The sequence below is a fragment of the Aquarana catesbeiana genome, linkage group LG01 (assembly GCF_042186555.1).
Source record: "Aquarana catesbeiana isolate 2022-GZ linkage group LG01, ASM4218655v1, whole genome shotgun sequence".
Classification (NCBI taxonomy): Eukaryota; Metazoa; Chordata; class Amphibia; order Anura; family Ranidae; genus Aquarana; species Aquarana catesbeiana.
This window is the reverse complement of record NC_133324.1, coordinates 314,641,233-314,655,582: the sequence shown is the minus strand read 5'-3', so window position 1 is coordinate 314,655,582 and position 14,350 is coordinate 314,641,233. Positions and strand designations below refer to the sequence as shown.

Sequence of the window (14,350 nt, the reverse complement as noted above, 5' to 3'; positions counted from 1 at the left end):
GAAACAGAAAAGGTCTCTTATGCCGGCCATACACGGATCGAATTTTGAAAGAATTTTGCACCATTAGTGGGCTGCAGCAATGGCTGAATTTCGTGCGGCAATCAAATTTGAGGAATCGGACATGTTGGAAATCTTTAAAAAAAACGTACGATTTTCTAATCAATGATGGGAGAATCGTGCGAGAAATGTAATAAGAAAAGAAAATTTACGGAGAGAAATGAAGATTCCCAGCCACGAAAATTCTTTTCTGCAGCAACAGGAGGTGAAATTGAAGGCTTGGTAGGCCGAATTTCGAAAATCAATGGTGGCATCATCAGATCACAAAAAAACGAACTTACTGATTTTGAAAAGAAAATTAGTTCGAAATTAGACCATGTATGGCCTGCTTTAAAAGGTCTCTTTTAGAGCAGTTATATATCCTAAACACAGTAACAAAAAAAACAAAAAATGCAGGATACATGCCTCCCCAGTCGATAGGAGGTCTCCATAATAGTACCGAGGTAACAGCTACGCAGATCTGGTTTACTTTCCACAGGAAAACACAATCTGGCCACAGAAATTAGCAGCTTCTCAATGGGTACCTGAAGCTGGGCTGAGATTTTCAGTCTGTAGCCAAGTAACAAGTACTGGACAGTAGATGCCTCAGATTCTCTTGGCAGCACTGCCAACTCATTTTCAGGGTCTCAAAGTGAGTAGACCTCTGTCAACCAGCTTGTAGGGTGAAAGGATGCACGCAAACCGGTTACTCGGTCTTTGCCTGAAATTGGAAAATCTTTCCTAGGGATAGGTTTCTTCTAAATGATGCGAATTGTAAAAGCACCAGGACAGTTTAAAGTGGTTGTAATACTTACCCGAGCCCAATCTCAATCCAGCGATGTGCACAAGCAGCGGCTCTCCCAGGTCTCTCTATCCTTACTGGCTGAGAAACAGCAGTGGGAGCCATTGGCTCCCACTGCGGTCAATCACAGGCAGTGAGGAGGGAGTGGGGGTGTGGAGCAGAGCCGCGCTCTGTAGGGTTGATTTACTAAGACTGGAGAGTGCAAAATCTGGTGCAGATGTGCATGATAGCCAATCAGCTTCTAACTTCACCTTCTTAATTTAAGCTTTGACAATAAAACCTGGAAGCTGGTTAGTTTCTATGCAGAACTGCACCAGATATTGCAATTTCCAGATTTAGTAAATCAACCCGTGTGTCTTATGGACAACACAGACGGCTCGGGAGCGATCATGCAAAAGTGCCCCCATAGCAAGAGGCTTGCTATGGGGGTACTCGGCAAAGGGGAGGGGACAGGAGCACCGGCGGGGGACCCAAGAGGAGGAGGATCGGAGCTGCTCTGTGCAAAACCACTGCACAGAGCAGGTAAGTATAACATGCTTCTTTTTCTTTTTTTTTAAAGTGAGCCTGTAATATGTCACTTAAAAGTAGACGTTCCACTTATCCCTTACTGAAACATTATTGGTGTGCTTTTTTTTTCCTGGGGAATAAATACTTTTTTTCTGACAGGTACCCGACCCCAATGTCACATGTCCCAGGAGGCTGTAGGAACAGTCTGAAGTTGCAGCATGATCCTGCGCATGCACAGTGGGGAGCTGGATGAGAAACAGCAGGAAGTCACAGCCAGTATTTGTAGCTACTGACTTAAAAAAAAAAAAAAAACTAGTGTAGTTCCTCTTAAAGTAGATCCTTCTCCGCAAGGTTGTCAACCCCAGACCTAAAAGTGTGATATTGCACCTGTGTGTCCTATCCAGTTACCCAGAAAATATTCTTCTTGTAGACTCATATTTTACTATTATTATGCAAAGTTGACAGAAGCAGCTTTAGGCGGAAAACACCCTTAAAGATTTTTTTTTTCCCCCAGAACACATTTATTGGAAGTTTTGCAATAAACAGGTACAAACAATGACAGCGCCCTTAAATAATTTAGTTGGTTACCATCAAGCCCCCATGAACTGAGCAAAAAACAACAAAAAATAAATAAAAATAAAACAATATACATGAAATGTTCCTAAAGAAAACCTACCCTTTCTTACCCATTTGCCAGCAATGAATCTATATTCTGATAAATACTGTATTTAGCACAGCTAAAATCTGTGTAAATGTTTACCTTTTTCTGCATTATCCGGAGATCATCACTCAGATTACTATTAACCTTCATCAGCTGTTGAATTTTTGCTTCTGATGCAGCCAGGGCATTTTTTACATCCATAAAAACTTGTGCTGTGACAGTCCCATCAGACACATCACCTTCCAAACTCTGGGAAGTAAATTATATACTTTTATATATAATAAAGTTAGCAAACTGTTCTATTATTTAAAGTAAACTTGTGAATAAATGGGTTGGCAGTGGGGAACACTGTAGATCAGCAAAGGAGAATGAAAAGTTGTCATTGGGGAAACTTGGCAAACCCAGAGGTACATTTTGAACCCCATTCACACTTGAGCGACTTCAAAATTGTGTGATTTCCATTGTGACTCTTAGGCCCCTTTCCACGATCGGACCGTTCAGGTCCGCCTGTCAGTTTTGACAACGGACCTGAACGGGCGCTCCATGTTAGCCTATGGAGCGACGGATGTCAGCAGAGACATGTCCGCTGACATCCGACCCGGTCCGATCCGCTAAAAGCAGACGGATGGCCCTACGTCCAGGTCCGTCGCTGGCGGATCGGGTGAGATCTGACGAAAACGGACATGCTGTCCGTTTTCATCCGATCCCTCCATAGGCGGCAGCGGCGCCTGACTAGCCCCTCCCCGCTCAGTGAGCAGAGAGGGACCTGTCATCCGCCGTCTCAGCGGAGATCAACGGACTGATCTCCCACTGAGCCGGCGGACCGAGGCGGGCTCCGTGGAAGTGGAGTCCGCCTCGTGTGAATGAGGGCTAACTGTGTCCCCCCATGTGTGTTCTAACTGGGGGGAGGATGTTACTGACTAGAGGAGACAGATCGTTGTTCCCACTTAGTAGGAGCACATGTATTTGGGTGGCCCCACCCCTTAGTTATTTAACCACTTCAATGTGGGGCACTTTTACCCCCTTCCTGCTAGGGCTGGGGAAAAAATCGATTTAAATCTTGAATCGAGTTGAGAGGTCAAATTGATTCAAAATTTAAGCAAATCGATTTTCCTTGTTTTTTTTTCAAGAGCTGCGGGCAGGAGTTTTTAGGCGAGGGCGCGGCTTGGGCCACAGACTAGGCCGAAGCCGCAGCCACGCCTAAAAACTCCTGCCTGCAGCTCCCCAGGACCGGCGCTGCCACCGCGCCGGTCCTGAGGAGCTGCGGGCAGGAGTTTTTAGGTGAGGCCGCCGCTTCGGCCTAGTCCGCGAGGCCAGACGCCGCGGACTAGGCCGAAGCCTCGCCTACAAACTCCTGCCCGCAGCTCTTCAGGACCGGCGCGGTGTCCACAAAAAGACTAACTCTATTCGAATCGTGAATCGAGTTTTTAAGGAAATCGCAGATTTTTTTTTTGTGGAAAATCTCCCAGCCCTACTTCCTGCCCAGGCCTATTTTCAGCTATTAGTGCTGTCACACATTGAATGACAATCACACGGTCATACAGCACTGTATCTAAACTACATTTTTATAATTTTCTTCACACAATTCAAGCTCTCTTTTGGTAGTATTTAATCACCAGTGGGTTTTTAATTTATTGCTAAACAAAAAAAAAAAGTGAACTGGGCAACTGAAAATGTTGAAAAAACACGTTTTTCTTCATTTCTGTTATATGATTTTGCAAATAATTGTTCTTTATAAATTAGGGCCATAATGTATTCTGCTACATTTCTTTGGTGAAAATAACCCAAACAGTGTATATTAGTCTGTGTAAAAGTTAGAGTCCACAAACTATGGTATATATCTAAAAATTGATCAATCCCGATGTACTGACAGACTATCTAATTTTACGAGGCCCTAGAATGCCAGGTCAGTACAAATATCCCCAAATTACCCTTTTTTTGGAAAGCAGACAGTCCAAGGTATTTAGTAAGAGGCATTGTTTGAAGTTGTAATTTTTTTGTCATTTTTTTGGAAAATGAAGAAATTTAAAAAAAAAAAAAAAAAAAGTTCAAATTTTTTAATTTTTACATCACCAGTGCAGTACAGCGTCATCATATAACTGGCGTGGCAGTGATTAGGGACACTGACTGGTGGCCGTAAAAAAAAAAAAAAAAAAAAAAAGAAAACTGACCAGAGCAATATAATGTTACCCATAGTAACATTGTACAACTCTGGGGAAGTGATCAGGATTATTATTATTATTTTTTTTACACACTGATTGCTTATAGCAGTGAATTACATTGCTATAAGCAAGCAATTTACTGAATGAAATTGATTCAGGTTGTTGTGATTAGCTGTGACTGGTCAAAGCTAAGCACATGGTGCAGATGGGCTGTGATTGGCCCTGTCTGTACCAAGTGATCACTCTAACCAATCACAACTAGCAACACAATTGTACACAATAGATGTCATGAAAGGAAGCCATCCATTGTTTACAACTGTCATGTGATCTGCTGTGATTGGTCACAGCGGTCACATGGTACCAGCAGAGAGCTGTTCCATTGATCAGCCATCAGCGGTGCACACAGACTACTCCGCTGCGTGGCCCCACGAGTGGCACTGAGTAGACGTCATATGACGTCCACTCAGAACGGTAAAGCCAAGGCCCGAATTGTCAAAAACAGTCTGTGCTTTTATTTATTTTTTACACTTTTTTTGGTGAATGAGTAGGGGTACAATAACATACCAACAGACCCTTGTCCACATCAACATGGTGCTTTGCTGACAAGGTGCTTTGGTGCATGTGGCCCGGTATAGTTCAGGAGGTAGTGGTGCGCTTGTTCGGAAACCCACATCCTATTCGCAATAGTGTGCACCCAGCCTGATACTTACTACAACTCCTAGGGTAACACTACAATACACTTAATGCTGTAAGCCTTAAATGCAAGTTGTCAGCACCACAAATAAATTCCACACAGTATCATGGATAACTAAGGGAGATGTAATGTAAACATTACACTTTCCACAAAGAAGGTGTGACAGGCCTTGTGTGCTAAATACCATTTCCAGATCTACAAACGATCTAAAATACATAACCTATTTAACTCTAGTAGCATTCATTTTTTCAGATATCTTTATACATTTGACAATATAGAGTATTACTGCTTTTTAAGAGAGATTTGGAGATATCATTCAAGCATTTGTAAACAAAACATTTCATATTCCTGATGTGTGCCTGCCGTACCATGTCCTTGTATGAACAAGTATCCTGTTCTCTTTGTATTGCCTCCTTTGTGTGAGATCCCCAATGTTCCTGTCTGTTCTTCTGCTTTCCTATTAAAAACCAACCACATTAAGCAGAATAGCACAGTGTGGTCAGTTCTCTAGCTATGCTGGGAACTCAGCCTGCACTCCTCCAATGATCAGACTTGTCCTGACACACAACCCTTTGCACAGCCTTTCACTAGGAAACTCAGTGTCCTGCAGCTTCTCTTCCGCCCAGCAGCTGAGAACTAAGGGGATGTGATCACTTATAAAAAAAAGGGAATGCATGTATTTATGTTTTTATTTTTTATATGCATACACACATTTTGCCTTTAATTTGTATATTAAACTGAATGGGTTGTTTTGCAAGGTGAGGGTTTACAATCACTTTAAGTCATTGCCATATGGAGTACAATAGCTGTAGATATTGAGTTAACCTCTGATATGAATACTTAAAGTGCTACTAAACCCACAACAGAAAAATCAGTCTGTATATGCAGAAAAGCATGCTTGTTATACTCACTGTGGAACCTAAGGCTGCATTCACACCTGAGTGCTTCAAAGTCGCACGTTTTTTTACTGCGATTTTGCCGCGTTTTTGCTCAGGCCACCAATGTAAAAGGCAGAAAAACGCCTGTAATCTGCCCCAAAGAAGCTCATGTTCTTTTTTTGAGCTTAAGGGATTAATACTCTGCCTTGTGTAAAAAGACCGTTTGATCCTGTCTTCTCTGATCCTCCTCTCCTTCTACTGACTCCTAATAATTTCCTTGCTAACACAGTCTAGTGTGTCAGGCTGTACATGCTCAGTTTGGTGTGTATTGCTAGAGAGGTTTTTTTCTTTTTTCTTGGGAGGGTGCATGTGATCAGCACAGAGGCCAATCAGGACTGTCCAGACAGAGTTAGGGGTCTTGCAGTATCATAGGTCAGTCAGAAAACTCCTCCTACAAGCTTTAACCAGTGCTTGGCAGGACACTGATAGAAGTCATAAGACTACTATATACTGCTGACGAGAAAAGGTATTTAGCAGTTTATATTTACTAAAATAATTCAATATTCTTGTTCTGTGTACTGTGGGAGACCAGATATAATGAATGTGGGGTCCTGGGTTTAATAAAACTTTAATTTAGGGTTAAAAAAAAAATTAGCACCATTAGCATAACGAAGTCTATTCTTGCTAAGGGAGGTGTTTACGCCTTAAATTTTACACAGAAATATCTAAAATAAAATTTTAGTACCAACAAGGTCATTTCTGCAAATATCACTTTGCCATGAAAAAACTTACCTTTTCCCTATTTGATTTAGCTGGAGCATTCTCCAAGTCTGTTTCTTCATCTGATGCAACACTGTCATAATCTGGCTGGTCATTATCTTGACTTTCTGTACTATGTTGATTACTTATACTTTTTAACACTAATTCCACATTATCTGCAATTGAACAGTTATAGGTGATGTAAAACATGCTAAACTGGAGCAATACATGTCCAATTGTTCTGCACAGGTGTTTTTTTAAATAAACAATGCATGCTACCTCTTAAAAACAGGTCCATTTGATTGGAAAGGAATGTGCAATTCCCTATGTGCAACACGTTGTAACCCACAGCAACACAATTTTGGAGAGATTACATCCTACACTTCTACTTAAATTACCTGCAGGGTAAATAGCCAGATATCCATCCACTTAGCCAGCATACAAAGGATGGTTAAACATTGTGTGTGTCTGCACAGCAAGTGGCAACTATCTTAAATAAGAAGTTTGGGTTTGCTAAAAAAACAAAAACATGCATACTCACCTCCATGCTGCAGCATCTATGTCACACTGTTCCATGTCAACTCTAAGACTGGTGGCTGAGCGGCGATTACACGACCATTGATCAGTCAGTTCTCGGTCTGCTCGCAGCAGAGAACAGTGATGGTCAACCTTTGCTCCCGCTTTGCTCCTCCAATGCTCATTGGAGCTCCAAGCTGGTGAAGCAGCTCGCTCCAGCTTTCAGCTGCACCCCGCAGACAGAGAGGAGTGTCAATCAGGCAGCTGGGGGAAATCCAACAATATTGTTGGGCTCCTTCCCATACTTGCCTGCCAAGCATCTGCCTTGTTAGATGGCAACAGCTCGCTATGAGCGGACTCTGGGTAGAAGAACAAAAGTAAAATGTACTCCTGTGAGCCAAAAGAGAAGTAGAGCCAAAAATGGTTTAGCCATACTTCTCATTTAAACTGGGCCAATGTCCCAAAATACAGCAAAATAACAAAAATTAGCATAAGCCTGCTATAGGTAAAAGAAGAGCAATTTCCTCATTCTCTTCTCCCCTCTGTGATCTTATAAACTGTAACAATGCAGAAAGTCTCAAAAGGCATTCACAGAATGCCTTGTATTCTGTGAATTGACAAGGGGGAAGATAAAAGACACGTCTCCATATAGCGGTTTATTATGCTAAAATAATCTAAAATTTGAAGAGATCAGCACATCTTTTTTTCCCCCTCTTGAGCACGACTGCTTGAAGAAAAGACATTTTCAATTCAAGGACACAAAAGCAAATAAAGCAACAACTGTTGAAAAAGGTGATTTAATAGTAAAACCCTGAAATCTCTGGTAAATTTTGGCAGTATCGTCAGTAAATATTAACTTACCTTTCGATCCAGATACTGAACTTCCCTGTTGTCGTCTTTTGGCATCACTTAAAATATCTATCACCAGTGTTGCAAATTCATGAGCATTAAATCGGGCTAATTTTTGCCTTCCCTGAAATGATAAAAACCATCTGAATATAGACAGAGTCCACTTCCTCAGACAAGAGCATTATCAATGTCATACATTGTCTACATTATGTAGATTTTGCTACAGACCAGTACAGACTGGTATTTGGGGCATTCTAAATGTTGTCAAAGCCACAAGTGACAGCATAATGCTGGATAAAGACATCACAAGGCAGCTGTTATTGTGTGGATGATATAACCAGTGCATGTCCGGATGTGTTTGGTACCTGAACCTCACAGCCACACGCTGTGGTTCCATCTGCCGACTGGTATATCCTGTAGTGACGTACGAGTGGTAGGAGGAGCCATGGTGTATGGTGGGAGGGGCAGGAAAGATAATTATATAGCATTAATTTTTACAGGCTGGCATTATTTTTCCATCAACCCTGCAATGACAGGGTCATTTTAAGAAAGACAATACAGTAACTGGAATTGAAATATGCATAATATGCACACACTTTTCCCACACAGACATGCATGCATATACATTTAGGCATGCCATTCATACACGCCACTCCTTTCTGTAAAGTAAAGAATAATGTTGTAGATCCTGACACACACACACTGAATTGGAATATCTCTGCTAGGTGAACTTGGAGTCCTGTAGCATTACCTGGTTACGTGTTGAGGAATACTCTGGGTTCACTGGAAGGAAAGGTACAACAGTGGTCTCGGTGACAAGGGTGCTGTGATTCTGAGTGGCAAGCCAAACTGTAAACACAAAAAAACATTACATGCACAGTAGGTCAAATATTCAAATTTTAACTTAAGTCCCAATTCCAGACATTTTTATACCCCTTTTTTAAATCTATATTTCTCACATTTCCACTCTTATTTTGTTATTACTTCAGGAGCACTCTAAGCTCCACTGATATGTACAGCCGTATCATTACAGTGTGTATGAAGGACACCAGTTTCAGGGTAGTGTCTCTGCCCCCTCACTCTGCTTTGCCATTCATAAAGCACCAGACAATGACGATGTTTGTGCCATGCTCTGTGAATGGCATAGCAGAGGGAGGGGGCAGAGGCACAACACCAGAACAGATGTAGTTAATACACACCATATGGTTGAGGCAGACAGACAGAAGTGTGGCTGCCCACTGTACAGAAGAGGAGCTCTGAGGGAAGCTTACAGAGCTCGTGAAATAATCACAACATAAGTATTAATGTGAGAAATAAGGGTTAAAACAAAAAAATAGGTGCCTAGAGATGGCTTTCATAAAAATTCCTTTAGGCTACGTAGATAATGCTATGCTCTGCAGCTTCCCAATGAACTTATAAAACACGAGGCATTTCATAGAGGTACCTGACAACTCCCGGGTAAGGAATTGTATTACTTTTGGCAGATGCAAAATGCAGCAGTACTGTAGCTATAAAGTTGAGCAGCAGAGGGCACTCTTGTATGACGACAGACCAGAACGTACTATTTTGTCTTGCTGCTGTTTGTCGTGTTTCTTTAAGGATGCATGGGTTAACCTCAAAATAGCCTGCTCTCATTTTTGTGTGTATATATGGCCCAGTTTATTCTAAAATCATAGATATGAATAGGGCCACATTTACACATCCATAGGGTTTCACACGATGGGAAATTTTACATTATGCACTTTGAGCTGATTTACTAGCACAGACTTAAAGGTCTGTTTATAAAGCAGCGATTTAGACATTCACCAAGCATTCGCTGTAGGTCAATCTTCCTGGTGCATGCATTTTATACAATAGTTGTTTACTACCAGTGAGTGTTAGGTAAAAATTGCCCTCACTGATTTATACAAAATGCCATTTTTTTCTGTGACAAGCCCAGGTCATTAAAATCCTCTTTTATGGCAGACATTTTGAAAAATGTCTTCAGACAACACAGCAGGTTGCATGATGAAACTGTACTGGGAAAGAAAGCCCTCAGTTCTTAATCTCCATCTATAAAACTCACATGTGACCATTGTAAACCAACAAATCTACTGAAAATCAGTCTAGATTTGCAAAGAAAACACACATATCCCCATGACAGTCTTGGTAAAAACAAGGGGTTACTAATGGTGACAAAGGGCAATACTAGAGCAAAGTCAATCCGAATGAATATTTTATTGATATCAAACAATAAAAAAAACGAGAAGTATAATACTCCTTTATTAGATTTGTATCTTCGCAGTACCATGAAGGTATAACAGCACTGAAATAAAGTGCATCTACACAAAACATCAACAGAGACATACATGTAACATGAAAACACATATACTAAAAGAATGGACGCCCGGACACCTGATCACGATGCTCAGATGTGATGTCATGCGATAATTATCACATACAGTGGCAAGTTCAAGCTTACAATGGATATATTGTATGACATCAAGTCTGCGCATTGCCCCAGGGATAATGAGCTGGCGAATAGGGTAACCACTTTAATCAATAGATGGAATATGAAGGATCATGTGGGTCGTGAATAGTTGGGCACTCTAGATCAGTGGTCATCAACACTGTCCTCAGGGCCCACTAACAGGCCAGGTTTGCAAGATAACAGAAATACATCACAAGTGATATCATTTGCTGCTCAGTGATTGCAGTATTCTAATCTGCAACTCCCCCAAGGTAATACATAAAACCTGGCCTGTTTTTTTTTTTTTTTTAATAGGTTTTTATTAAAGAAAAACAGAGCAAAGACAAACATAAGGCACATAAAAGATACATATTTAGAAGTCAAAATGATAGACTTAGGTTTCAGACTGTATCAACTATGACAATAAAATATGAACCACAAACCCATCAAGTAACTATATAGTTATAAAAAGTATTATTGCAGCATCTAAGTAAAAAAGAGAAAAAAAAAAACGAAAAAGAAGGGGGGGTTCATAGTATTTGAGTCCTTAAGTCAAACATAATGAAAAGAAATCTTTGCGTTGGTTTAACAAGAGTATAGAATAAGAGGAAAAGGCAAAGGAGGGAATAAAAGAATTAGGGAGAAAAAAAAAAAAAAAAAGAGTATAGATAGAAAGAGAGGATAGAGGAAAAGAGAGCAAGAAGTAGGAAGGGGGGGGGATGAATTGCTGGCACAGATGGTATCACATTGAAAAGAGCCTAAACATCAGAATATATACAGCTACTCCTGGTAAATCAATTTAAGGGGTTTGTGTTATATGTTTTTATAGGTGGAAGTGGATTGAAATTTTATCCAGGAATCCCATGGTATAGAATGTTTATTGGAGGTACCTCTGATGTTGTGTGTAATACTCTCCATAAGATGTACGTTATCAACCATTTGTAACCAAACTCGAACAGAAGGGATTGTTGGTTGTCCCTATAAAGTCGGGATTAAAGCTTTGGCTGTGTTCAGCAAGTGAGGGATAATTGAACGTTTATATAATCTTATAGGAGTAGTCGTAGAGTGAAAGAGGATAGCCCAAGGGTCATTGGGTATATTCGTATCTGAGATCTGTGTTATCAGAGTACGAATGGCATCCCAGAAAGGTCGAATCAGTGGGCAAAACCACCAGACATGCGCGTGAGTGGCTTTGTTCCCACAGTTCCTCCAGCATAATGGGGAACTGGCTGGGAACATTTGGTGTAATCTATCTGGGGTGTAATGTCATCTGGTCAACAATTTATAGTTAACCTCTGACATTTTCGAGGCTATGGAAGAAGTATGGACTAGTTGAAGAACCTTGTCTTTTTGGTTGTCAGTGAGGGAAGAATTTAAATCAGATTCCCATTTAGCAAGGAAAGGTGGAAGGCTGGGATTTTGTAGAGCAATGAGAGCTTTGTAAAATAGAGATATACTATGTAAAGGTGGATCTTTTGGATAGAAAATCTCTTCTATAGCATGCAAATCTTCAATACCTCTAATTGGGTTAGGAAGGGAATTTAAAAAATGTTGTAATTGGTGATATCTCCATTTATCCATAAATGTAGCAGGTTTAGGGGCTAGAATCATACTCAGCGGTTTAAGTGTGTTGTCACGGAGAACATGATGTAGTAGTAGGGGTTCTGCAGATCTCCATGATTTAAAACCTGGATCTAATAGACCAGGTAAAAAATATTTATGGTTGAGAAGGGGCAATAAAGGGGAGTTATAGTTCCATGAAAATGTTTTGTGTAATGCATCCCAGATATCTAAAGAGGATATAGTAAGAACCGAAGTATTATGAGCCAGAGATCTGCAAGAGCGGGGTATCCAGGGAGCTATAGAAAGGTCCATTCCACTTAGAAAATATTCAATTTGTACCCACAATTTCGTTTTGAGAGCATATTTCCAATCCGCCAATCTGGAAAGAACAACCGCTTGATAGTATGTTCTGAAATTAGGAAGAGCCAGACCACCAGAGCATTTGGAGCGGAACAATAGCTCTCTGGATATTCTGGAGTGCCTATTCTTCCAAATAAATTTGGAAATCATAGTTTGTAAAATAGTGAAGAACCCTACCGGTACACCTAATGGAAGCATTTGGAAAATAAAAAGGATGCAAGGTAATATATTCATTTTAATATTTACTTTCCCCAGCCAAGGATGTGATAAATTGGACCATTTGCATAGGTCATCTCTAATCTTATTTAGCAAGGGGATATAATTGTATCGAAAAAGAGAATGGGGGTGAGGAGTAAGATAAATACCCAGATATTTCATACATTTTGGTTCCCACTTGGGGATATTAATGTTTAAAATTTCAGATATGGATAAATTTATTTTGAAGTTAGAAATGGAGTGGAAATTGGAGAATGCGGTCATCAAATTTGGAATTGAAATACGTGGTTGTTGAATAAAGAATATTATATCATCAGCACAAGCTGCGTATTTATGTGATCTGTTACCTATTTGTATGCCTTTGATATCAACGTTATGTCTAATTGTTGCTAGAAAGGGTTCTAGGGTAATAGCAAAGAGAAGGGGAGAAAGGGGGCAGCCTTGCCTGGTTCCATTGTGTAAGACGAAAGGGTCACTCAGCATTCCATTTATCCTAATTTGCGCTGTGGGATTAGAATATAGGGATGAAATTCGATGAAACGTCTTAGGACCCAGCCCGAAGTACAAAACCTGGCCTGTTAGTGGGCCCTGAGGACAAGGTTGATGACCACTGCTCTAGATGTCTGAGAGCAGGAAGGGCTGGACCTCCTGACCTGCGTGATAGAAATCTTTATGAACAGTACTGGCATAATATACAAGAGACATTTATATCCGCTCTAGCATTACAACTCTTGGCATCACCAAGTGATAATCAATTACAGTTTCACGCAGGAGGTCAAGCCCTTCTTCCACTCCAGGCATCCAGAGTGCCCAACTATTTACGACCCACATGATCCTTCATATTCCAACTATTGATTGAAGTGGTTACCCTATTCGCCATCTCATTATCCCCGGGGCGATGCGCAGACTTGATGTCATATTATACAATATATCTATTATAAGCTTGAACTTGCCACTGTATGCGATAATTATCGCATGACATTACATCTGAGCATCGTGATCAGGTGTCCAGACGTCCATTATTTTAGTATATGTGTTGTCGTGTTACATGTATGTCTCTGTTGAGGTTTTATGTAGATGCACTTTATTTCAGTGCTGTTATACCTTTATGGTACTGTGAAGCTACAAATCTAAATAAGGAGTATTATACTTCTCGTTTTTTTTTATTGTTTGATATCAATAAAATATTCATTGGGATTAACTCTGCTCTAGTATTGCCCTTTGTCACCATTAGTAACCCGTTTTTCCCATGACTGTCATGGGGATACATGTGTGTTTGCTACAGTTTCCAGGTTTACGGTGACAACACCTCACATGGTGAGTGGTTAAGGAGCCCTTTCTAAACTTTAAAGTGGACCTTTCTATATCCCGTTATTTTTGTTTGGTTGATAGATTTGCAAAGAGACTTATACAAAACTATACAACAGATTAAAGTAGGCAAACTCACCTGCATCTGTTTCTCGTCTGTCAACTTCATCATATACATCCATCGCTAATTCTTCAAATAAGTGATTGCTTAACTAATAAAAGATAAAACAGGTTTTAGCAATATTATACACAAACAATGATAGTCCTAGACCTCATAGCATAGGGAAGGGATGTAACCTCTGACAGGTGTCTATTTCAGTCTGTGCGCCCTCGCCACAGTAACATGCAAAGACTATGCTTTAAACAGGGGAAACAGAAAGGTCTGCTCACAGCCATGCCTGGGAGCTACCAAAACAGTTTCATTTCATATGCTGTTCCAGTGGCAGACCTACTATTTGTGCAGACTGCTCAGCTGCACAATGATATAGGGTCCTGTTTACATGAGAGGTGATCTACCTATACCCAAATAGGGCCAGTTCACACCATAGAAACGCAGTCTGGATGCGTTCCAGATGCTTTGCTACATGCGT

General features: G+C 40.6%; 1 protein-coding gene across 6 annotated transcripts in view; it reads right to left on the bottom strand.

Moving 5' to 3' along the window:
• GIT2 (GIT ArfGAP 2) overlaps positions 1-14,350 on the bottom strand; it is a 138,503-nt gene that overhangs the window by 67,558 nt on the left and 56,595 nt on the right. For all 6 annotated transcript variants that reach the window (XM_073629625.1, XM_073629587.1, XM_073629595.1 and 3 more), the window contains exons 10-14: positions 13,900-13,972; positions 8,616-8,713; positions 7,877-7,988; positions 6,533-6,675; positions 2,106-2,255 (exon numbers count right to left, since the gene is read on the bottom strand). In XM_073629625.1, the coding sequence (XP_073485726.1) occupies positions 2,106-2,255; positions 6,533-6,675; positions 7,877-7,988; positions 8,616-8,713; positions 13,900-13,972 (576 nt within the window). The remainder of the gene's footprint in view (positions 1-2,105; positions 2,256-6,532; positions 6,676-7,876; positions 7,989-8,615; positions 8,714-13,899; positions 13,973-14,350) is intronic.